Here is a 25,859-nt window from a genome sequence, read left to right as displayed (position 1 = left end):
GTTTTTGTTGATGCTAATTTGGGTCTTCCAATATTACTCAGTAAAAAGACAACGAAAAAGGCAACTACAATTTTGGATATTACAAATGACTTGGTTGAAATGTTTGGAAAGAACCAGAAATTATGCTGCACTGATTCTGGATATTATTATGTGCCTTTAAACAAACCTCTGACAGCATTTGGAAGTGATAAAGGTATTCTATTGGTCAAAACATAACGAAAAAAAAATGACAGTTTTTTTAATGTTATTGACTGTCAGTCAGAGCCACCTAGCTTTAGACACTCTAAACTAGGGGTCTCCAAAGTTTTCAAATGGGAGGAGCTATATTAATGACTTTTCTGAGCTACATGGGCTATAATAATAATAATAATAATAATAATAATAAAAAAATTGACCTGGATGTGTTTTGTACTGTTTTGCTCATTAGCTTTGCTTTTTAATAAAACTGGTTCTCCAAAACCTCATTATTGTAATCATTTTCTTAACAAAAAGAAAAATCACAACACTATTTTTATTCGTTTCCATTTTTTAAATTTTTCCTGAATATTTTTATGTTTTCCATAAGAACTTTGCAGACTGGATTAAAGATTTTGGTTGGTCGTAATTTGGAGACCCCTGCTCTAAACAATCAATCTGCAAAGGGGTGTGTAGTTTGATATGCATTAATTTGCATATAAATGAATTCAGAAGAAGACTGGGCCCGGGGGGGGGGCGTAACTATTTTCCTCTTACCTATACCCTTGGTCTTTTCAAGACTAAGGTCATCAATAAGCATCTCCGGTCTTTGCGATGATTATCTTTCATTTTTGTTAGCTCCTTATATCGATTGGCTTCACATCTCATCCTGAGTGATTTCCATAAAAAAAGACTACTAGTAGTATAATAACAAATACACTCATTATATTTCTTTAGTAAAGGGTCCTGGATATGACCTTAAACTATATCCGATGGTAAGGCTCCAGCTTGCGGGCTTTGGGGAGTGTGGAGCCACCACTTAAATTGCCATTGCTCCTAGGTCCACTCTGACTTGGAGTGGTAGTACCTGTTAAGGTCCCAACTATGGGTTAAATAGAAACCAACTTGGAAAAAAAAAAGCAAATATTTTCTATTAAAAATTTTTTCTTGAAAATCACTAGATTTGGCATTAAATAACCTGAAAAGGGTTGATATGCCGTAAAACAAAAACAACCAACCAACCAACTTTAGTAAAGAATTTGAGGTGTTTTGATCAGTTTCTGCGTGATAACTTATTGCTGCTTAGCCTGTCTTTTATTCAGTATTTTCAAAACAAAGGAAAAGCGTTTGGCATCCCCAGTATAAACTTTTTGAACTTTTAGTATTTAAAACATTTTATTGCAAAATCAATGAAATGCCATTAAATGTAAAGCAGATAAAGAATGGCTTTCATGATTTGCCTCTAATGCCTAAAATCTCATTTTAATGTTAACCTCTGTCTCTAGCCATTTTGACAAGTCGTTAAGTTTCTTTTCAAATTTATGTTTACTTATTGGTCCCCCGACAAAAAGAGAGTGGACCTGTAAATTCATCCTTGTCCGTTCGTCTGTTTGTCTGTCCGATCTTTTCTCAATAACTACACCTTCGAATTTTTAAAAATTTTGCACAAACATTAAACATGATATGAGTAAAAATGTAACAGAGTGTATTTTCCGGGAAAACTCCAGTTTCCCCCACCCCCTAGGGGTGCCTTTTAGGTTAAAATGGCTAAAATTGACGCTTTTGTGCTTATTAAAAAAAATTGATGCTTTGGATTTTTATAAAACTTTCTGAAAACTGATTTCTATATAATTTTGTTTGTCTATACATCACGATAGCTCTTGGATGTGCCCGAGGGGTTCTTTTAGGGCTAATAAAAACACTCCATTTTTGGGACTATTTTACCATATTTGTCCAAAATTTTCTGTGTATATCTTGCATGGTGCTGAACTCAAATTTAAATATGTTAAGGCCTTCGGGACTTTTGTGGCTAAATGGAGCGAGGCAAATGATGGACTTGATCATTTCTTTTTTTTTGCATGGTACAGAACTCAGATTTACATATGTTAAGACCTAAAACTGTACATTTGTTTATTTTCACCAGGATTTGACGTCCCCTGGGGACTTTGGGGGCTAAATGGGGGAGGGGGCAAATGCTGAACTTAGTCATTTTTTTATGCCTCGTTCACTGTGCACTCACGGGGGACCATGCATGCTTCACTTGTTTATTTGAATAAAATAACATTCAATAATTTGCAATTGGTTTACCTCTTTCTTTTGAATGCAGCATATCTATTTTTTTTATTGACTTAATTTCATTCTCCCTCAGGTTGACTTGATCTCCCTGCTGTTTTTTTTTCTCTCTCTGCTTTATTCAACCCCTCTCCTTCTCTCAATCTCTCTCCTTCTCTCAATCTCTCTCTTGCTTTTGTAGACTTACTTAATCTTCCTTCTACTCTCATTGCCTTACTGAATACCTTTCCTCTCTTAAGGTAAAACTCAATCTACCCCTTTTTTCACCACCTTATTCAATCTCCCTCCTCTCACCAGCTTTCTCTCCTCCCTTTCATTACCTTAATCATCTTTCCTCTCTCACTGCCTTACTAAATCCCTCTCCCTCTCTCTCTCTCCCTCTCTCTCCTCCCCTTGCTCAACCTCTTTTCCTTTTTCATGCCTTACTCAATTTCCCTCCCTCTCTCGCCACCTTGCTGAATCAGTCTTCCTTCCTCGCCTCCTTACTCAACCTCGTTTCCGCTTTCATTGCCTTACTTAACCTCTATTCCTCTTTCATGTTTTACTTAACTGCCTTACTCAATTTCCTTTCTTCTCTCACCACCTAAATCACCCTCCCACTCTATCCACCTTATTGAATCTTCCTTTCTCCGATCACTGCCTTACTGAATCTCCTTTCGCCGTCTTAATCAATCTCCATTCCTCTCCTCTTTTTTCCTCACAATGTTTCTCTCTCTCTCTCTCTCTCTCTCTCTCTCTCTCTCTCTCTCTCTCTCTCTCTCAATCCCTCTCCTCTTACTTGCTTCTTAAATCCTGTTTCTATTACTGTTTTATTTATTTTTTTCTCCTCTCCATCGATCTAAAACGATGTGTTATTTATAAGATGAATGATATTTCGGCTAGTACTATATAATATTCTGCTTGTTTCTTCCTAGGTTGGTCTGTACGTTACGGTTTGAAATACAATTTTTACCCCCCCCCCCCCCAAAAAAAAAAAAACCGGCCAAATTTGTGAAATTTGGCGTCAAAAAGATCAATCTGACAACACTGGACAAGAATATGAGAGTGACCTCCCTTTATTTATTTGCAGACAGTTATCCTCATCTTTATAGTTGTTGTTGTTTCATCATGTGTCAACCAACTTATCACTCTAGCCTTCTTCAGGTGATTAACCGCAACTGGGTCTCTTAACTGTATACTCAGTAATTACTGTTGTTCATAGTTGTTGTCTCACCACATTTTGGCCAACTAATCGTCTGGCCTGCTTTGGGTAGGATTGAAACCGCTATCTTCAGATAATGCTCAACTGGAACCGTAGAAATTCAATGTCTCTATCCACTGCGCTGTGGGACACAAAGGGCGATCAAGATTGGATTTTTTGGTCTTATAAATCCAAGTTTTCGTTCTTATCTAGTCTTTCATCGTCGGGTCTGTACCAAATGATATTATATATGATTTTTATTGGAATCCTTTGACCTCCCTTTTATGTAGTCTTGTTTTTAAATATCATAATTTGTTGTAATGGAACTCAGTAATTTCGACATGCATCGGTTTTTTACTGAAGAAAGAATTGTAAACCTTTTTGTTAACTTAAAGAAATTTATGTAATATCTGTTTAGTAAATATGATGTTCCAGTGCGTGAAAATATACTTGTGTCAATTTTTATATATATATTTTTTTTTCTAGAATTAAATGTGCATTTATTCCGTGAGGTTCTTATTTCAATAAATGTTCTAACATTTCAAAAACCCATTAATGTTTCTCTCTTGAATGTCAGACGTATGAGGTGTGGATGGATGGAGGATGGGGGGGGGGGCAGGTTGGTTAACAAGCAAGAGAGCTCTGAACTTTTATGGAGGCCCTTATTTCTGTTTACACACGCCCACACATGTCGAACGAGTTACGAAGCAGATGATCATTCTTGCAGACTTTCTGTTTCTAAGGTTAATATGGCGGTGGGTTGAAACGAGCGGAGCACGGATGATGAGTGTGATTTGATGGGATAAACAATTTCATTTGGTGGAAAACCTATTCTTATATATAAAAGCAGGACCTGTGGAAAGTCCACAAAATGAGAAATATATTTAATCAGCAAATATGCTTTGATAAAGCTGATATTTTTCTGAATACTGCAAAAGCTTATTAGCATGCAGCAAAAGTGAGTCTAATAACATTTCTATGAAAATAGTGTAGTATCTGTTCTGCACTTCATCTCTTCTGTCCTTGATCAGTAAAGGAGGTATCGCCGTCCCAAATTGTTTCTTCAAAAATGTTAATGAAATAGGCAAAGTGATAACGATTGTTTAATTTTTTTTTTTTTTTTTTACATAGGAGTCACCACTTATCAAGGCCCAGAGGCTACTCGAGGATAAGAGTTAAAGAGTGTACAGAATCAGAATCATAGTAATCGCTAGTGGAGATTCGGTAAATTTGTTAACTTAATTGGAACCGTTCATCAAGAACTTGTTTGCATTGGACTTGAAGTCAGCTGGAAAGCAGGCAAACAGAAGACAGTTTCACGGGCATGCCGTTTTAAGAAAGAAACTTTGTTCATGGAATGCACGTTTAGGCTTAGGCACAGTAAGGGAAATTATTGACAGTGTTTTCAGCTAGATGAGTATTTCTTGTGAAAGTTTGGCGAGGGGGGACCATAAATTGCAGCTTAGACGACAAGGTTAACGTTTGGAGTTAAAATCAATTTAGTATTACATAGTAATAGGAGGAAAAGCATTTTAACACCGTTTTTGTCTTATAAAAATGAAAATCAATTCTTGCTCCATGAGCAATATAAAACCCTGGAACGTAAACAATGTATAATGAAACGGAGTAGTGAATAATAAAAACTAGCAGGACTTGTGGAAATTTTACTGAATGAGAAATATATTTAATCAGCAAATATACTTTGATAAGCTGATATTTTTCTGGATTGCGCAAAAAAGTTATTTTGGGTTTTGGACAGAAAAACTAATAACATGCAGCAAATATGAGTTTATTAACATTTCTATGAAAACAGCGTCCATTGTATTTTAAATATAGAACTGACCCAAATAAAATAAATGAAAAGTACTAAGAAATATTCAGAAAGTAATATTGTGTTGCATACAAAACAAATAAAATTACATTGTAAGAGACAATCTTTGATTTACTTCTTCAGTCCAGTATCTCTTAACAATGTTCTTTTTTTTTTTCATTTTGCCTTGTTTCTTTTGAATGTTCCCTGTTTTACTTAATGCTTTGCTGACTCCTTTCTTTGCTGCATGTCGAAATTACAAGTTCTTGCTCACACCATTACAACAATGATCATTTATTATTATAACTAGCCTGGGTGCCCGGCATTGCCCGGGTGTTTGGAGGGGGAAAAAAGGTTGTAGTAGGCAGGCAGGCTCAAACCCTTGATGCCAAGGCGGAAAAGAAAGTGGAGGTGTGTTGAGCAAAAAAAAAAAAAAAAAAAAAAAAAAAATTGGTAGTAGGCAGACAGACTCGAACCTGTACCGCGAAGGAGGAAAAGAAAGTGAAAAAAAAAACATAACAAGTTAGCTGTTGCACCCATTACCAAACCGGTAGTGATGTAGGTTTAAATTAAGGCTAGACAATCGAAAAGAGGCGATGACTTTCGAAAATATCAGCGAAAAAACCGACCCCCTCCAGTTGAGTGAAGGAATTATTGTTTTTGGCTAATTTTTTGATATCTGTCTTCCGAAGGGTCAAGCTTTAAAATGATGCCAATCTTGTGAAAATCCGTCGCCTCTGTTGAAAGTTTTTGCAAGACATACAAACATGCATACATTCAAACAGACAGATGAGATTTATATTATAGACTAGCGGGAGGGTACCCGGCGTTGCCCGGGTGTTTGTAGGTGTGTAGGTGTGTGTGTTTTTTGGGTAAATCTTTGGCCGGGTGTTTGTTTTAAAAAAAACAAAAAAAACAAAGCCTTGACACGCAGTTGGAAAATAATAAAGTCTGAAAAAAAATGTGCGACTTGGCAGGTGCCCGTTTTTGACGAGTTAATGACGTCAACTTTGAGTGCGGGACAGTTTTTTATTTACTGCGAATCTGTTCGCTTCTTTTTTTTATACGAAAAAGCTTAATGCACATGCGGCGATCGAAAATTGTTGAATATTTATCTTTTCAAAGTCCGACAAATTAAATAGACAGGCAACCCTGGTTGTTAACTCGTAGACATTATCATTTAGGTGTGATATAAAAAGTTTTAAGAAGTTATGAGGTGACCGATCGCTTCTAGGAAAAAAGCCTTTCTTGGATATATACGAAATGCGCACACACACAAACATTTTCGCTTTTATATATATATGTAGATGATATTAAAAAACGAGGCTACATCAAAGTGAGGTCACTTTCATATTCTTGTATAGGATTGCTAGATTGGCCTTTTTGATGCCAGATTTTGCAAATATGCACTTTTTTTTTAAAGCAGCTTGGCCTTCAAAAATTGTATTTGGCATTTTTCAAAGTGTAATATACAGATTAACTAAGGAATGAAACAAGCAGGATAATATATATTTATTATTATTATTATTATTATTATTATTATTATTATTATTATTATTATTATTATAATAACTAATTATTAATTTAATCATCATGCATTGACCGGATTTTACCTTTGTATTGTATGTGAATTTATGGACCATACCTTCATCCCCATTTTTGCAAACATATAACCACAATGTCAAAATTTACAATTTCATGTTGACTAGTAAGTTGTTTATTTTTCTGTGTTAGTTGTTTTCTCTCAAGAGAAAAGTACAAATTTTTGAAACTTCATGAAATAAGGAAACTACTTTATTATATACTCTGTGTTTGGACATTTTATGATTCAATAAATGATGTAAATTTTTATTCTTCATCATTTAATTTTTTTTTTCATGTCTAATATATAGATATGAATATTTTTTTTCTTCCATTTACCATAATGACGAGAAAAAAAAAAGAAAAAATGTATAAAATTCTGAAGATGACGCCTATTACTGAAATATTAATTTTAAACAAATAAATATTTGTTTATTTTACATAGTATTGTGTTGTAATTTGGCTTATAAATCTATTTCATACATATTTTATTTTTATATTTTAACAATGCTTATACCGTAGAAAACACAACTCTGATGTTCATCTCTCTCTCTCTCTCTCTCACTCTCTCTCTTTCTCTCTCTCTCTCTCTCTATATATATATATATAAATATTGTTGAATTTTTATTTATTTATCTATTTTTTTAGCAATTAATTTCTTTTCTTTTTTATTTCGCTCCCTGAGCATTAAGAAAGGAGTTATTTGCCCTTTGTTTATATTTTTCTTCACCCCAATTTTTTTTTTTTTATTTAAATAATTATTAGATGACTTTTATGCACGTAGTAATTATTAATTAATAAAATAATATATATATATATATTCGTATTATCATGAGACACTGCTTGGTGCTATCAGATCAGGCTGTCTGGAAAGATTGGCTTCCTTAGACGAAATGCACCTAACATTGATGTTTTTTGTTTTTCTACTTCCTTTTGCAAAACTTAATTATGTACTGCAAAATCACAAACAAAAATAACAACCAACCTTTTTCCCCTTTCTCTTTCTATCTCCCCCACTTCCTAACTAAAAATGTACCAAAGATTAATACTGTTACCCTCTTCCCTCTCCCATTGCAAAACTCAGTTATGTTCTGCAGGGCAAGGAACAAAAACGATAAAATCCACTATAAAACAACCAAACCAAACACTGCAAGCTAGTGATTGAGGGTACAAAGAGCTTGAAGAATAAAAACCTTCTACAAAATAACTGGATGCAACATGAATACTATTTCCAAAATAACTGGATTCAGCATTAAATAACCTGAAAAGGGTTGATATACCGTAAAACAACCGAACCAAACTCTACAACTAAATATTTGAAGATATAAAGAACTTGAAGCAGAAAGACTGTTTCCAAAATAACTGGATGTAGCATTAAATGACCCAAAAAGGGTTGATATGCTGTAAAACAAAACAACAAAACCAAACCTGAGACACTGGTGGGCCACTTTTAATGATGCTTCAGCCTTTAAACTATACCTGAACATAATCATCATCTGATAAAAGGCTTTGTTGGAAGCAATGCTGCTGTACAAATAACAACAGTCACCATACATAACTGTCTTTGTTATCTCTAAATCTTATAGTCGGTTTGTCCTAGTGTTCATCTTCCTCATTTTAATTTCATTTTAAAATTCTTATTGTCTTTATTTAGCCCCACCATTTTTCTTTTATTGTAGCGCAATTCACCTAGTCCACCTCCAGGTTCGTTACCTCCACATGAGAAACACCTGAAGCATAGTACCTCTTACACTAATACTGGAGAAGGAAAGTTCATTCCCGAGCCGATGCACCAAGATGAGGTAAGTCACTTATGTTTATTTTGCTTTTATTGGCAGTTCCTTACATACAAACATACAACGGATGAGCTTATATATGTATGACACTGCATTTTTTTGTGGAGATACATATTTGTGAAGGGGAAGTACTTGTAACAAGACGCTTAAAAACATTGTAAAGTGACATACTTTATAGAGAAGTATTTTCTGGAGCAACATACCTGTAAGGCAACATACCTTGTATAAGGTTAGAGTTTATAAACAGACATGCTCCATATTGAAAAGAGTCATACTTTTTTAAATGCCATACTTGCAAAGGTTATGCTTTATAAAGTGACATACTTGTAAATTGTTACAATTTATGAAGTGACATACTTGTTAATTGTTACAATTTATGAAGTACATACTTGTAAAGTGTTACAATTTATGACGTGAGATACTTGTAAAGTGTTACAATTTATGACGTGAGATACTTGTAAAGTGTTACAATTTATGACGTGAGATACTTGTAAAGTGTTACAATTTATGACGTGAGATACTTGTAAAGTGTTACAATTTATGACGTGAGATACTTGTAAAGTGTTACAATTTATGACGTGAGATACTTGTAAAGTGTTACAATTTATGACGTGAGATACTTGTAAATTGTTACAATTTTTGAAGTGATATTTTTGTAAAGAGTTATTCTTGTATAACTTGGTAAACTTGTAAAGGAAATATAATTTATGAAATGAATTTTATAAAGGGTCAAACTTTATTAAATTACATCTAAAGGTTTATACTTTATGAAGTGACATGTTTGTAAAGTGTCATACTACATATAGTAACATACTTAGAAAAGACATACTTCAAGAAACAGCATTATTATACAGAGGCATGGTATATGAAGCAGCATGCTTGTGAAGAGAGATTTATCTTTTATAGATAGACATACTAACGCAACCTTAAATTATTTTTACTGAAAATATTATAAGAAACTGATGCGAAACCATCTTTTCAAGGGAGGTAACTATGCAATCATCCAAAGAAACACTGTTTCAATTTCTCAACCATTTATCTACAGATATTATCGTCTGAATCCTGAAAATGATTTTTGAGGGTGTATACGATGAGTATGTGAAAATGAACTAGATTGGTGACACAAATAATTTATTTAAAATTTCAAACAAAAAACTGTAGTCTGTCCTTCAAGATAGCATTCTTTTTGGGTCTATTCGATTTTCTCATTCTTCTTTGTACTGTTGGAATGATTCTCATGACCTTTTTGGATTGCTTCCATGCCTTCAAAACAAGTAACATTTAATGATCTCTTTGGGCTTAGCGAAGAACAAAAAAAAGTCACAAAGAACAAGATCATGTGAATAAGGAGATATGGCAGTAATTTTTTTTTATTCATTAATCTGCATTTATTATTTGTTTCCCAATGCTCATAGCGGAACGATCTAGAAAATAAGTTATAGTTTACAGAAATCTAAGAGTACAGATCTATACTCCAAAGATGTGTTTGATGATAACACAATCTGTTTTCCGTCATAACTCACATTGCACATCTAGTCTTTTTAACTTTTAAGATACATCTCTTATGAAAAAAAAAAAAAAAATAATAATAATAATAATTATAATAATTAATTTGCATTAAATAAAACATTTTTATCTTTTTTTTTTTATCAGACCATTTTTTTTTTTTTTTTTGCATACATTTAATTTTCATTTTATGTAACTTAATTTTATTTTTCGGCTATCTTTTACTATAATTAACAAAATAGAAAAGGGGTGAACAAACAAATGTGCAACAAACGTTATTGAATACAAAATAAGTTACACTTCTACCTACCTGATAAAGTTTATTTGTGTTTTAATTTATTTTAAATAGTTTTTTTTTTGTTGTTGTTGATGATGTTCATGAAGAAGAAGAAGAAAAAATATTCAGTATCCACTCTGTTTAGTTAGAACGGAAAAAAAAAAAGACAGCTGCCCTGAACGAGAACTGTTGATAATCTCTCAAAAATCGAAAATTAAACAAAATACTGGTAGAAACACATTCAATAATTATCACCAATTGTGTGAAAATGTAATGTTCTGCCAGCATTTTGTTTATTCTTTTAATTGATTATCAAGAACCTTCATGCAGGACTTATGGGGAGTTATGCTTCTTTTTTCTTTTCATTCTAATCGAGCATACGGGACACTAGGCTTGTTTTTTAATAAAAGAACAAACGCTTTAAAATAATTTAAAAGGCAAAAAATACCTACGTAGGTAGAAGGGTAACTTAAGTTGTTTTGGTAAGTTTTATTTGTTGCTTATTTGCTTTTTCACACTCGATACTTACAGTAAAAATACCTTATTTTTCTAATTTTTTTCTTCGAATTTCAGTTTCTTTGCAATATTTTTTTCCTTAAAACAAAAATTTTCTATTCATCTTTTTTGTTTTTAAATTTTATCATTCTTTTTCCAATTTTCTTTTTGTAAAATTTTCTTTTTTTTTTTTCAAATTTTTCAATTACAATTTTTATTTTTTTTCCAATTTTTTAATTCTTTTTTTTTTTCAATTTTTTATTCAAATTTTTCTTGTTTTTCAATTTTTTCTTCAAATTTTTCTTGTTTTTCAATTTTTTCTTCAAATCTTTCTTGTTTTTCAATTTTTTATTCAAATTTTTCTTGCTTTTCAAATTTTTTAATTCAAATTTTTTTAATAAATTTTTTATTAAAATTATTTGTTTCTTTTATTCCAATTTACTTTATTCTTTTCTTATTTTTTAGTCAATTGCTTATTTACCAATAAAGCTTGCTTGTAGTCCTGATGGTTCCATTGCTGGCAGTACCTCATCATTGGATAGTAGCTACATAAGTTGCCAGTAAGTAGTAGATTTTTTTTTTTTTTTACATGGCAGTCATCACTTATCAAGGCCCAAAAGCCATTTGAGGATAAGGGTTAATGAGTGTATGGTGGTCCCTGAGACAACAATAAGTTGTCAATAACAGATTTGTTTGCCCATAACATGCTGTCTTTTCCCAGCTAATTATGTTTTATGTGCAACCTCTTGGCAACATGGCCGCCGAGTTCAAGTTTTGTGTAAAAACTGAAAAATAAAATCCTAACTCCACGTATAAATTATAAAGATAATTGTTTCTAAAGAAAGTTTGTTTTGCTCAAAAAGAGTTTTTTTTTGTATTGAACAATGAAATCTGTCCTTTGAACATGTCCATCTCCAACCACCAATTGACTGCGAGTAACAGTTCAATATACATGGCAAATTACAGATTTCATATCTTCAAGAATTGGTGATTAATCAATGCTTAGTAATCTATTGAATCATTTTGAAATTGTCAGACAGCTTCATGTTATTTCTTTAGTCTACATGAAACCATTGTTATAAACATCATTTAAAGAATTGTTGGATGCATTGTAAGAACTTAGTTGCCATTTTCTTTCTAGGCTGCTGTGTTTACACATTACCCAACTTCACTTAATAAGTAGTGACCCTGTAAATAAGAAAGCATTTTTCTGTATGTGTTAACAAGGGGGATAACTCTGTTATTTCAAATTAAACCCGTTTATGATTTAAAATCTTTCTTACACACATTGTAACTAAAATAGATTTTTAAATTATTAAATATTTGTTTTAGAGTTTTCCTATTGTAAAGCTCAGGTTAACCTTTGGTCTGAGACATGACATGGCGGTAATTTAAGTTGAATTTTATTCAGAGAAACACAATATTAATGTTACTTAGCCTTTTTGGGTGGGATCAAAATGTAGTATCTGTTTTGATGTTGCACTTCGCCTTTTCTGACCTTGATCAGTGGTGGAGAAATCCTTCTAGATTGCGGCAATTTTTATTTTGTTCCTATTCAGAGTGCCCCTTTTTGGGGAGCTAGATTTTTCCCACATTAAAAACCAACCTTGTGTCAAACTCTGCCCTCGTGGGGAGGCAAGTAAATAGGAACAATAAATTTGTAGTGTCTTATAATTGGCTAGATTTGCATATCATCTATCTGGATAAAGTGCTACAAGAATTACAATAACATTAGATAACTTCTAATCTCTATATTTACTAGTGTGCCTGGCATTGCCCAGGTGTGTGGAGGTGTGTGTCGAGCAAAATAAAAAAAAAAAAAGCGGTAGTAGGCAGGCAGGCTCGAAAAAAAAGTGACGTCTTTGCCATTGCGTCTATTGAAAAACCGGAATCGAAAAGAGAGGATAACATCCTAAAATATTGGTGAAAAAAGCCCCTCCTTGTAAAAAATTGCCCGGTTGAGGGTGAAGGAATTAATGTTTTTAGCCAATTTTTCAATATTTGTCGTCCAAAAGGTTGAGGTTTAAAATGACACCGGTTTCGTCACGTTCTGTCAAAAGTTTTTAGCAAACATACATACACTCAAACATGTTCCATTTATATTATAGAATATATAAAAGGAACTTTGTGGGTTCATTCCCTATGGACTCAAAAATGGCTGGACCGATTTTTATGAAATTTCGCACGAAGGAACTTCATGAGCCTGGCAGTGTTCTTAAATAGATTTTGTATCAGAATGTCTTCAATAAGTATCGATAATCAAAATAATCTGATGAAAGAAAAGGCAGATGATTTTGATCAGAGTTAACATCTTACACAGCCTAACATCACAAGTGCATTTGAGAAGTTTTATTACCACACAAGCCAAAAAGCTTGACATATAAAATCAACAGTAGGTTCTTTGATATGACAGGAGCGCATTCAAAACTTTTCGCATTTTAAACTTTAATGCAAACCATTGTATATAAAATAATTTTATAAAATCAACAGTCGTTTCTCTACAGTGCAATGTAAACTATAATGTATTGTGAAATGTCATAGCAAGAGGCATGTGAGCTTCCTCCTGGTACACTGTCATGGATCCTCAACTAGAACAAGCAAGCAATCAATCGATTTGATTGAAAATGAGCGATTTCACTGATTTCGATGACAATAAAAATATGGGAGTGTGAAACATTCATTGATCATCATTCAATCTCGAGCAACGTCGGGTCACCATGCTAGTAAATAAAAAATAATATTTTTGGCAAATCTGGTTATTGTAAGGACAAAGTAATCAGAGGATTTCAGTACTTGCAAGTCACTCCTGAGTATTGACAGAGATTCCCAAGTCAGTCCCAAGTATTAACGTGTCTGAAATCAGACGATATAAATAAAAAGACCCAATTCAAAAAGGTAGATCACATTATGAATAGAAAAAAAAGGTTAGGATTGAAAAAAAAACATTTTTATAAAATTGATTCAAAAATGTCAATATTGAATATAAATTACCACAGATCGATGATATCTTGTCCGACAATTATTTTATTAGATAAATAAAACTGTCATACAAAAGTGTATTTCAGACACAAGCTCTGTAGATCTGGATCTTGTTATTTCAAATTATTTGAGATGATACTGTTTGTCATCGGGGAAAAAGTGGTAGCAGTGTCACCAATGTACTTGTTTTGTTCTATGAACACCGATATCAATGCTGGGTCTTTTCCTATGACCTGTGTTTTTTTTCAAGTTGGTGGTCAGTCAAAGGTTTCAGTAGGCCTCACTAAAGCTATTCCTGAGTTACTGAAAGTCTTTGACTGAGTGGGTTGTGAAAACTACATTGTTGACAAAGAGGAAGTCAGGTAAGCATTTTATATGAACTGTACTCTTCACCTAAAGAAGTTGGATTGCTTTCCGGCTGACCTGATTTAGAGTAAACATCATTTTTTTTTTTTTTTTTTTTTTTTTTTTTCAGAATATTCATGTTTTGCAAAGGCAAATATCATATTGAATAAATCTAAAATATAAAGAAAAATGAGTCAGATTCTCGATGTTAGATCTAAATAGCATTGGATTTGACAAATCGATATTAATTTGATATTTGATTTTCAATCAATTTTATTCTAAGTAGTCAATTTCTTATTTATCCTTGTAGCATGTTCTTTTAATTTAAAAAAAAAAAAAGTATAATTCACTTTAGTTTGTTTCCAAGAATAATTATTCCAGCTAGGAAGATTATTATCAAGAAGACAAATTTAAATAATTGCCCCCCCCCCAAAAAAAAGAATGTGCCACCATATGATATTAATAATAAAAAAATACAACTATCTTTTCTGATGAATTTTGTCTGAAATATAAAAAAAAGTAGTAGCTATTTTTGGTTTAGTAGTAAACTTCCTTGAGTGATTTCTTTGATCTTCATCGCTTTCAACTCTAAAATTTAATTTATATAATTTCCAAACAAATTGAACCGTGCTGGATTACTTCAAGTACATTTTTATAACAAATCGGAAGAAAATTTCCCAGTGTTGAAACCAATTGACCATCTGACTTAAGTATTATCATTTTTTTTTTTTTTTTTTTGCATTGTCATGCTGTTTTCAACCATAATTTAATTTGGTTGGATAACTGAAATATTAATATTCCTGAAACATTAATAGCAAGCATAATTGAAATAATGTTTTCAAACTCATTGATATTCAATATAAATTAATATTCTCTGAAACAGCGATTCGGTTTTTCTTATGATCTTTTTTGTGTTAAAATCAAAAGCATTAATATAAGTTCCAAATGTATTGCAAACGCTTTTGATTCTTTGTCAAATCATCATCAGAGGAAAAAGCAAATGAAGAAAAAAAAGTTGGAGGAAAAAAAAAAAATCTCAAAAAGCAGTTGCAAAATGGACGTTCATAGACAGACACCAGGAGAACGTCCTCAGACTGTTCAGGAGAGACATTAACAACCTCAATTCTGTGTGTCAGAATTAGCAGCACAGAAGAAAATTGTATTATGTTAAGCATCTTAAAAATATTATTGCTGATTTCACAAGCAATATTGGCCCTGTCGGTGGGGCATTAGAATACGCCGACCTCCCCCCTGCATAGGGTAAAAGTCCCTCAATGGGGGTCTTGGATATGACCTTAAACTATATCCAGTGGTGAGGCCCCAGCTTGTGGGCTTTGGGGAGTGTGGAGCCACCCTTTAATTACCACTGCTCCCAGGTCCACTCTGACCCAGAGTGGTAGTACCTGTTAGGGTCCCAACTATGGGTTAAATAGAAACCGACATGAAAACAACAAATATATTCTATTAAAAAAATTTTTCTTCCGAATCTTTGAATTCAGCATTAAATAACCCGAAAAGGGTTGATATGCCGTAAAACAAAAACAACCAACCAACCAACCAACAAGCAATATTATTTATTGTAGGTTGTTGGGTTTTGATGTAGATACCTTTGAGTATTTTTAAGTTTTTTAAAAATTGATTTTGGAATATATTTTAGTATTATTAACTAGGATTTGTCTTAAATTAGAGGGACACGGTTATGTTTTTGTAGATGTTGATATACTGAGCTAGAATTTATAGTGAGGTGGCGCTATATAATTAAGCAGAAGCGTTCTATTATTTAACAATGTTTGCTTAAATAAAATAGACTACCTAAATACACTCTCTCTCTTTATATATATATATATATATATATATATATATATATATATATATATATATATATATACACTCATGAGCAAAATAAAATGGGCCAAACAAGTTTTATACATTTTGTTTCACTAAAAACTATATTGAACAAAGAACAATTAAACAAGGAAACTTAAATGAGACTGACAACACAGAACAAGATATTAACTTTAATAAATGCTTAGGATGGAATCGCAGTCCTTTTTGATTTCTTTAAAAGAGCAATCCTTTTAGACATGCTCTCAACCAAAGTGGAACACTGTGAGGAGGAGATGCTATTCTATTCGCATTGCACAGCTTCCCACAGTTTCTCATTGTTCGAAAAAGTTCTTCCAGCCAATGCACGAGATATTATGGACCAAATATTCTTGATTGGGTTTAAATCGGGGCTTTGACCTGGCCAAAATATCACATCAATTGAATTATCAGAAAACTATTTTTTGTGACTTTAGCAGTGTGTGCAGGGGCATTATCATGTTGAAAAGTAATGTTTCTAATATTTGAATGTATTTCTTTGCATTGATTGACTTCTCACATCTAATAAGTTCCCCAACTACTGCTGCAGTAAAAGTTCCCCATACCATTATCCCTCCATTCCCGTGTTTAACTGTCGTTTTTATACAACTGGTGAAAATCTTTCTCCAGTTCTTCGATTCCACCACTCAGAAGCATCGGGAGCATCACTAACAAGACAAAATCTTGATTCATCTTACCAGAAAACATTCCTGAACCAGTCTGTATCTTTCTTGCCATAACACGAGAAAAATCTCTTTCTATCATTGATGTTCTTCTTAGATTAAAACAGCTTATTTGCAAACATTTTAGAAGAAAATCCCATTTCTTTCATTCGTCTAGATATTGTATGTCCAGAAAGAGAATTTCCAGCCCCTGTTTTGAATTCTTTGCTATGGTCAACATAAGTTTCCTTTCAATCCTTTAAAGCAGTTAATTTAAACCTGTGGTCGTCCTTCAAAGTGGATGCTCTAGGGCGACCAGATCCAGATTTCCCTTTTACCAAGCATTCAACTTCAAACCTTTGACCAATTCATTTCACTACAGAAAGAGATATTTTCACATTTTCTTTTCTTAAAATATCAAAAATCTGCTTGTAAGTCATTTTACACTGCCTTAATCCTGCAATTTGTTTTTTATATCCTTGCCAAGATGCCGTCTCACCATTTTTAGGATCAATTTTTCCACTTATTATATGCTATAATAATAATGATCTGCAAAATAGAAATTTTCAGTTAAAATTAACAAAAATTCATGGAAAAATATTGAAAAATCGATTTTTTCCTTCTTTCACTCTTGGCCCATTTTTTTTTTGCTCATGTGTGTGTGTATATATATATATATATATATATATATATATATATATATAGTTTTAAAAATAATAGGCGGAAGTTTCTCGAGAGCTCTTTTGGCTATCATCTCGTCAGGAGAAAATCGATAGCAAACAAAATAATATTGTGTCGAAAAATAAAGAGTTCTAATGGGGAACTTATTAAATGTGCCAAAAATACGGGGATACTAAAATAAATTTATTAACGTTTTTAAATACGGGGATACTAAAATAAATTTATTAACGTTTTTAAACGTTAATAAATTTATTTTAGTATCCCCGTATTTTTGGCACATTTAATAAGTTCCCCATTAGAACTCTTTATTTTTCGACACAATATTATTTTGTTTGCTATCGATTTTCTCCTGACGAGATGATAGCCAAAAGAGCTCTCGAGAAACTTCCGCCTATTATTTTTAAAACTATATATAAATTCTGTACCTCCAAACATATATATATATATACAAAAATGTTTTTTCATATATTTTCTTTGCTTTATATATCAACCTTTTTAAAGAGGAAGCTCAATAATAGCAGAGCGGACATAAATAGGCAACATTTTTTCATAAATGAAAAACAGTAAAGTTAATGAATAACTGCAGTTTGCTCATTCGTATCTACAAAACAGGAAATGATTGAAAGCTGATGATGCAAATCGTCCAGGTTGTGAGAGGGATACATTTTAGCTTTGCAAGAGTTTTCCCCCTTTGTTAACTGTTCTCTTTTCTCTGAATTAATTGCATTAAATGTACAATAAAATTTTGCCTATTTTAATTTTGTCAAGCTGATATTTCAAACAGCACGTGGGGCGAACCAAGGAAGAAATTTGAGACATGATAGTAAACACGCCCAGCACAAAAATGCAATTTATAAAATTGGACGTGTGTACACGTATGTGTGTATTTCACGCAAATCATTTTATATTTGTTATTTTTTGATTTTTTTTTAAGCACCTTCGTTTGTTGTGTAGGTGTTTCCTGCAATTTCTTGTTTGAAAGTCATTTGTGCCTGCAAATCAAAATAAATCTGACATCTCAACGTTTAAATTGTTTTTCTGTGGAATCCATGAACTACTATTGGAATTAATTGAAACCAGTAGAAATTCACCCTTTCTTACCTATTCTCTCGTCTTTCCATAGACAATGCTTGTCAGCTAGGTAACTTTTTGTTTAAATAAATAAAACGGATCTGAATTTTTGAGATGAGGATTGGTTATTCGTATTATTATTCATCGGACTACAGTTCTCATCTTGAGTGTGATTTTCACAGCGTTTCGGTCGATATAATCTCCGAACTTCTTCAAGTGTATCTTGTCGAACTCGGCTGACGGAACAAGAGCACGCTACCCCCATGAAGTAAATAAAGGGTTCCGTTCAAAATTCCGTCCAAATTCCCGAGTTCGACAGAAACATTCCCGAGTTCGACAAGATATACTTGAAGAAGGTCGAAGGTTATATCGACCAAAATGTTATGAAAATCACACTCAAGATGAGAACAGTAGTCCGATGAATAATAATACAAAATAAAACGGACATTGTAATTTTTTTTCCTTTTGTAACAATTTACATCCTTTTATTTTTTTAATTAATAGTCTCTTTCTTTATTTGAATTATTGTTCTTGAGTGTCGTTCAAGATGAGAACAGTAGTCTGAAGAATCTAAATAATACAGATAATCAATCCTCATCTCCAAAATTTAGAAACATATCAAATTGGTACAGATCTAATACAAGTAACAGTAAAGATGAGAATAGTATTCATATTATTTGCAACATTCGTATTACTGTTCTCATTTTGAGTGTGATTTTCACGTTTCAGTCAATGTAACCTCCGACCTTCTTCAGGTGTATCTTGTCGAACTCGGGAATCTGGACGGAATTTCGAGCGAAACCATTTATTTACTTCATGGGGGTAGCATACTCTTGTTCTGTCAGCCATGACTGGATAGAGGTCCTAAGTAATTTGCCGCTCACACTGAGGATTGAACCTTCAACCTTCAGGAGAATATCACTTTTTACAATTGATTTTTCCAAGTATTCTAACCACTGCACCACATATCCTTGCGGACAATTCAGAAACGTCATGAAAATAGTAGTCTGAAGAATCCAAATAATAGGTATAATCAAAAATTAAAAAAATCACTTTTAAGTTGATAGCGAAAATAGAACTCTCTTTATGACAGGTCATTTGATTTGGGAACAATTCATTTTGAAATGCGGACATTTTTTTTTTTAATATTCAGCAACAGCAGATAATTGGTCATTTTATTGTATTTCGTCTTTTAAATAGGGGTGGAAGGTCAGAACATGTACAAATGTACATGCATATAATAAAGACCCCCCCTCACCTCCACAAAAAAATGAAAAAGAAAATGTCACTCATGAAATTGTTAATAAAATTAATAATTTTTTCTGTAAATCAAACCACAACTGGTACAAATAAACTTCAGTTTGTGCTTGATTTGTCCATTGAGTTTCAGCCATGAATGCTTTACACCACATCACCCCCCCCTTTTTTGATTAGTTCATGCTAAATCTGGTCATTTTGTTTACAGTTTTCCTGCTTCAAGTTTTTAATACAAAGATCCTTAAATTAAATGCCACCCACACAAGAAACCGTTAATAAATTTCACAATGTTCTCTGCATTCCAATCATAACTGGTACAAATAAACTGCAGAGTTGATGTCTGACATTTCTACAGATTGTGATCCCCCCCCTCCAAAAAAAAAAATGTGCCACCTCTGGAAGTGTTCCTGTTTACTTGTCTGCCCATAAAAACAAAGTTAAACACAAGGTTGGTTTTTAATGCGGAGAAAATCCACCAGCACCACCACCACCCGAAAAAAGTAGGGGTCAGGGCTTTCGATTGGAACAAAAACAAAAATTAACTCAATCTAAAAGGACTTCTTCACTGACCAAGAATAAAATAAACTAAGTGCAGCAACATAACAGATACTTCACTTTGTTCCTAGCCCCCCCCCACCAAAAAAAAATCAAGGATAAATTCACAATCCTTTCTATAATACAACCATATTTACTACTAAAGCGCTCCAATATGCCTAACTTATCCACCAAGTTTCAGCCGTGAATCTTCGATAGTCTTTTTTTTTTTTTATTTCTCTTCATTGATATTAGGGGGAAACTTTAGTGAGTGTCTCATCAGTAAGCTGGGCCTGAATGAGTTTCATACAAGTTTTTTTTCTTTGCTATTTTTGATAGATCAAGACCGAAATTGTTTGTAGTTTTTAAATTTGCTTTAATATGGTGGAGTACTAGATGTAGCTACTTGGCGTTGCCCAGGAGTCTTTATTTTCATTTTTGTTTTGCATTTACATTTTTTTAATATGTTGCTCATTTGTTTTTACTAAATTGTTTTTGTTTTTATTATTATTATTAAATAGAGTTTTTTAAAGTTAAATTTAATTATTACAGTATGTTTGGATGTTAAAATATTTATTGAACCAAATTATCATAAAACTATAAATTTTGTTTAGGTAGTGGTGTCTAAATATCTGTTCATAAAATTGGATATAAATGCCTTCCAAAACTTTCAATCTTTTAATGCAGAAGAATTTACTAAAATTTTTAAAGCCAGTTTAAACGATTTTCTATTGAACAGTTGAAACGCTTCCAAATTCTTTTAAGATTTTTACATGTCCCAAAGTAGTTCCTTTTTTTTTTTTTTAACTATTAACAAAGAATTAAAATGATTGACTTGTTTATGAAATACTTGAAATGTATTACAGTGGATTTAATTTTGTAATTAAATTACTTTTGTAATAAGATGTTTGAAAATTGTTTTAATTTTATACAGTTACATTTTTAGTTGTATTAAATATTTGATTAATCTATTATATACGAGAAAGAACAGTTGTATATGTGTGTGTGCTTGTACATTCAGTTAAAAGACAAAAACTACAAAACAAATACCCACAAAGTTGATATCTTCTTGATTATCGTTGCACTGGATTAATAATATCTAAAATTTTGAAATAAATTATTCATTCTCTGTGGGGTCAATTGGTCCACATTTCATTAGGATGTGGGGTGGGGGTCGGTTTTTTAGTGTTATGCATTAACTTGGAACAAAAATCCAACTCATTTTTTGAAGAATCATATGAAGGAGATTTGTTTGTGTGTGTATGTACAACTAGAGAGGAATGGGCTGAGGGAGAGGTAAAATGGGAAAGAGAGAACGATAGAGAGAGGTGGCAAAGTAGAAGTTTGTCTTGGGCAACATCAGGTAGCCTTGTTAGTAATCTATATATATAAAAGCCAAAATGTGTGTATGTATGTTCACGTTTTGTGTATGTCCAAGAAAGGCTTTTTTCAGAGAAGCGCTCGGTCGGCTTGCAACTTCTTAAAACTTTTTATATCACATATAAATCATAATATCTCCGAGTTAACAACAGAGCTCACCTGTCTATTTAATTTGCTTGACTTCAGGAAGATAAATATTCAACAGTTTTCGCTTGCCGCATGTGGATTAGGCTTTTTCCTATAATAAAAGCGACATCAATTCTGATGGTATTTTTCCAGTCACCATCGCCAGAAATGTCCGAAAGCAATCAGCTTTGATCAATGTGGAAATATTTTCCTTATATCAGACAATTGCTTTTCAAATTGGACAAGGGGAGCTGGTTCCCCCCCCCCCCAACATCTTGGGAAAATAAAAATAAAAACCCCACAGTCAAAGTTGACCTCATTAAGACATTAAAACATGCACCTGCAAATTCTAAGTAATTAAATAAATTCAAACGTGTTTCCGTTAGTATGTCGCGGTGGCCCAATGGTTAATGTTGCATGTTTTTTTTTTTCACACTTTAATTTCCAACTTTGCGTCAAGGGTTCGAGTTTGATCCTCATACTCACCTACCAAACTTTTTTTTTTATTTTAACCACACACACCTCCAAACACCCGGGCAAGGCGGGTACCCCCCCCCCCACGCTAGTAGTAAATAAAAAGAATAATTCAGTGTTTATTTACAAAAGTTACATTGATGTAAGGAAGAATTACACATATGCGCGCATGAAGTTGTCTCATAATTTTGTTACTATAGAAATGATCCTCTAGTGGAATTAGGGAAACAACACCAGTTGAGTGAGTGGTTTCCCTTGGCTTGGGAAGCAGAGAGCTGACAAGGGATTTGAGAGAGCACCTTCTCCCATACGGTGGGTCAAAACCCATGTGAGAGAAAACATGCAACCTCACAGGGTAGAACACACTTATCCTCCATGTTAGATACAAGCCGTACATTGACAGAACATATCCATCCATGATAGACGTCTCCACCTGGTGGATGAGTTGTGAACTTTTGTATTGCTCTGTTATGTTGTGTTACTTGTCCGTATTGCATTTGTCAATGTGTTAATAAATGTCTATATTTCTACTTAGTAGTTAGTCATTATATGTAATTTATGCTTGTAATTTCTGTTTCAGATTAATTAATTTAATTATACGACGGCAATACATCCAACAATTCCATTTATTTATTTTTTTTTCTTTCTTTTAAATATTTCTATTCCTACGCTTTGTATTTTTCAGTGGTGAATCATACGGATTTAGGAATCCTACACGGCGAGACTCTCGGAGAAGCATCCTCTCTGATACGACAAAGGAAGAAATGCTGCCTGGTTCGTATTATTTAAATTATTCGGACTACTGTTCTCATCTTGAGTGTTATTTTCACAACTTTTAAGCCATTGTGGCCTCTGACCTCCTTCAGGTTTATCTTGTCAAACTCTGGAATCTGCATGGAATACTTGATGCAGTTTAACGTGTCTTGTTCTTAGCTGCTGGGGATGGATACCTTCTTGTCATATGACAAAAAATGATTTGAAACAAGTTTCTTTAAAGCAGAGTTTTAAAACTGGATGCCCTTCCTCATGTCAACGATTTTATTTGTGATTTACACTGAGTGGGTCACCAACCATGGCCAACCAGTCCCCACTCAACCGAATCACTCAGTCAGCTTTTCTGGTGGTCGACATATATGTCACCTGTCATCATTTTTCTAAAAGATGGAATTGCCCGATCATCAAAGACAAGATTCAAGCAAACATGCAAGGTCCACAGAGTTTTATAATAATGTATGCATACTAAGTAAGTATCCATGCTATAGCGATATCGTAACCATTAGACTATTTGTAAGAGAAGTGAAATTTAAAACAAACGTTTGTTTTTTTTATTTATTCATTTTTTTTTTTTTTTTTGTTAAATTTTTTAATTGTTTGGTACAACTTAAAAAGATGATAAAGTGATTTATCTTGAACCAAAAGAGGTAAACTTATTGCTCTTAAACTGAAGAAAGTAGAGTAATTGCTCTTTTAGGAAAAAACAAACAGATCCACCATGACAGTTTGCGAGGTAAACAAAATGTGTCTTGCGTCCTGCATCCAGCGACTTCTACCCTACCATTAAGCTCTGTCAGTTGTTGAATAAATCTGTTAAAAATTATGCTTCATCCACTATTCATTTATGGGTTGGTATTTAATGTGTATCATCAGATGTAACAAGAATACAATATGTTTTAAATGTTGAATATTTTTTAACAGTTTATAAATTAATGTTTAGTGTTGTTCATTCATATTTTCCTATGTATATGTAATAATTGTGTTGATATTAACAATAATTGAAGTGATTTTTATTAAAAGAAAAAGAATAAATGATCAATAAATATTTACATTAATTTTCAAGGGAGGTAATTTAAATGTAAACTATTAGTTTTTAAAATAAAAATAAAAAATTAAACTTATATTAAAGATATTTGAAGTTTTTATACATTTAAAAAGTATGTTTAGAGCTAGATTAATGGTGGTTGTTCAGTAGTTAACAACACAGACTGAAAACTTGGGTGTTCCAAGTTTGAATACAGTTCATTCCACAGAAATATTTTCCTCAAACTCATACTTAACCTTGTGTCTAATCTCATGGAAAGAAAGTAAATAAAAACACTACTTTAAAAGCAATTTTAATTCTTCCTTTTGGGAGCACCCAATGCTGATTTTATATTTGAGAATATGAATTTCGTGTTGATTAATTTTGTTTTGTCTGAATTCATTTTCTTATACATAATGGCTGGTAGAATTTTCTTTTTTTTTTCTTTTTTTGTTATATAATAAATATGTCCTCGTAGATATTTTTCTCACAGTTTTTTTTTTATAAAACTGTATGTTTACTTTCTTATTCCAGGTAATAAAGGCAGGGTTTTTGGCACATTTCCACGTGGTTATGAAACGGGAACTCACATGGTAGACATTGAACGTAAGTTCTTTTAAATTCATCTTGTTTTTTTGTTTGTTTGCTTTTCATGCACTTCCAAAAAGGTTTTGAAATTCTTTTCTAGATTTTGAATTCTATAAGTCATGATTTTTTTTTTTTTCAAAAAATAATTTTATCATAAGTATAAATAGCTGTTTCGTGTGCACTTAATATTGTGTCTTCAAAACGAAACATGCAACATAGAGTTAATCATTTTTCTGAGACATGCAACAACTTTGGACTGACTATCAAAATAAAGAAGACCTAGGTAATGTACCAGTCTGCAGCAGGAAAATGATAAACTGAGCCTCAGATCATAATTTATGCAACAAACATAAAAACTGTAAACAAGATTATTTATTTGGATAGTACCCTGTCAGGGGCAATACACATAGATGAAGTTGACTGCAGAGTATCTAAGGCTAGCACTGCCTTTGGATGTCTCCAATCCACTGTATGGGAGCATAGAGGAATTCAGCTCCAGACCAGGTATAAAGAACTGTAATTCTTACTATCCTCATGTAAGACACACCAAGAAACTGAATCATTTCCACATGACTTGTCTCCATAGATTAATAAAAATCAAGGGGCAAGAGAAGATACCAGACACAGGTTTTCATCCAGTAAAACCTTCATCAGTATATACCATGCTGTAACAGTATCAGGCGTGTTGGATGGGTTATATATCCCACAGGTCAGATTCAAGACTCCCAAAACAGCTTTTTACATTGAGCTAGTCAAAGGCAAAAGAATTGTAGGAGAAACGGTTCAAGGAAAGATTTGGTCTGTATTTTGACTTGTGGGAAAACCTAGCTTAAAATAGTTCCTGATGTATTGAAAGCCACAAAGAGTTCACAACTGGTAAATCTGTATGCATTGAGGAAGGAGGGGTTATTTTATTCGGAAAGACAGCAGTCAACACCTCTGCTACAAAATCACCCCACAGATGTCATACATGTAGGAAGTACTTCAGAGCTTGGATTGGACTGATAAGCCCACTTCTGGACATACAAAACAGTTACATGATCGCGGTCATCTTCACAAGCAAAGAACAAACATTCATCAGTGCACTTTATATATTAACGGGGAGACTTGGCATTAATTTGATTGTAAGTAAAGGAACATTGATTGAAATAAATTTCGTCTTTAACTGTTTTATAACACACTCTGCATTTCCAAAGAAATAATGCTATT

At 32.8% G+C, this 25,859-nt stretch overlaps 1 protein-coding gene across 2 annotated transcripts in view; it reads left to right on the top strand.

Annotated features, from left to right (window-relative positions):
- Positions 1–25,859, top strand: part of LOC145285960 (mitogen-activated protein kinase kinase kinase 2-like) — a 578,382-nt gene that overhangs the window by 535,080 nt on the left and 17,443 nt on the right. For both annotated transcript variants that reach the window (XM_080134486.1, XM_080134485.1), the window contains 4 exons: positions 8,498–8,620; positions 11,358–11,452; positions 22,950–23,038; positions 24,597–24,668. In XM_080134486.1, the coding sequence (XP_079990612.1) occupies positions 8,498–8,620; positions 11,358–11,452; positions 22,950–23,038; positions 24,597–24,668 (379 nt within the window). The remainder of the gene's footprint in view (positions 1–8,497; positions 8,621–11,357; positions 11,453–22,949; positions 23,039–24,596; positions 24,669–25,859) is intronic.

The sequence above is a fragment of the Euprymna scolopes genome, chromosome 10 (genome assembly GCF_053919585.1).
Source record: "Euprymna scolopes isolate OS-2025 chromosome 10, ASM5391958v1, whole genome shotgun sequence".
NCBI classification, from domain to species: Eukaryota; Metazoa; Mollusca; class Cephalopoda; order Sepiida; family Sepiolidae; genus Euprymna; species Euprymna scolopes.
This window is presented reverse-complemented; position numbering and strand designations above follow the sequence as displayed.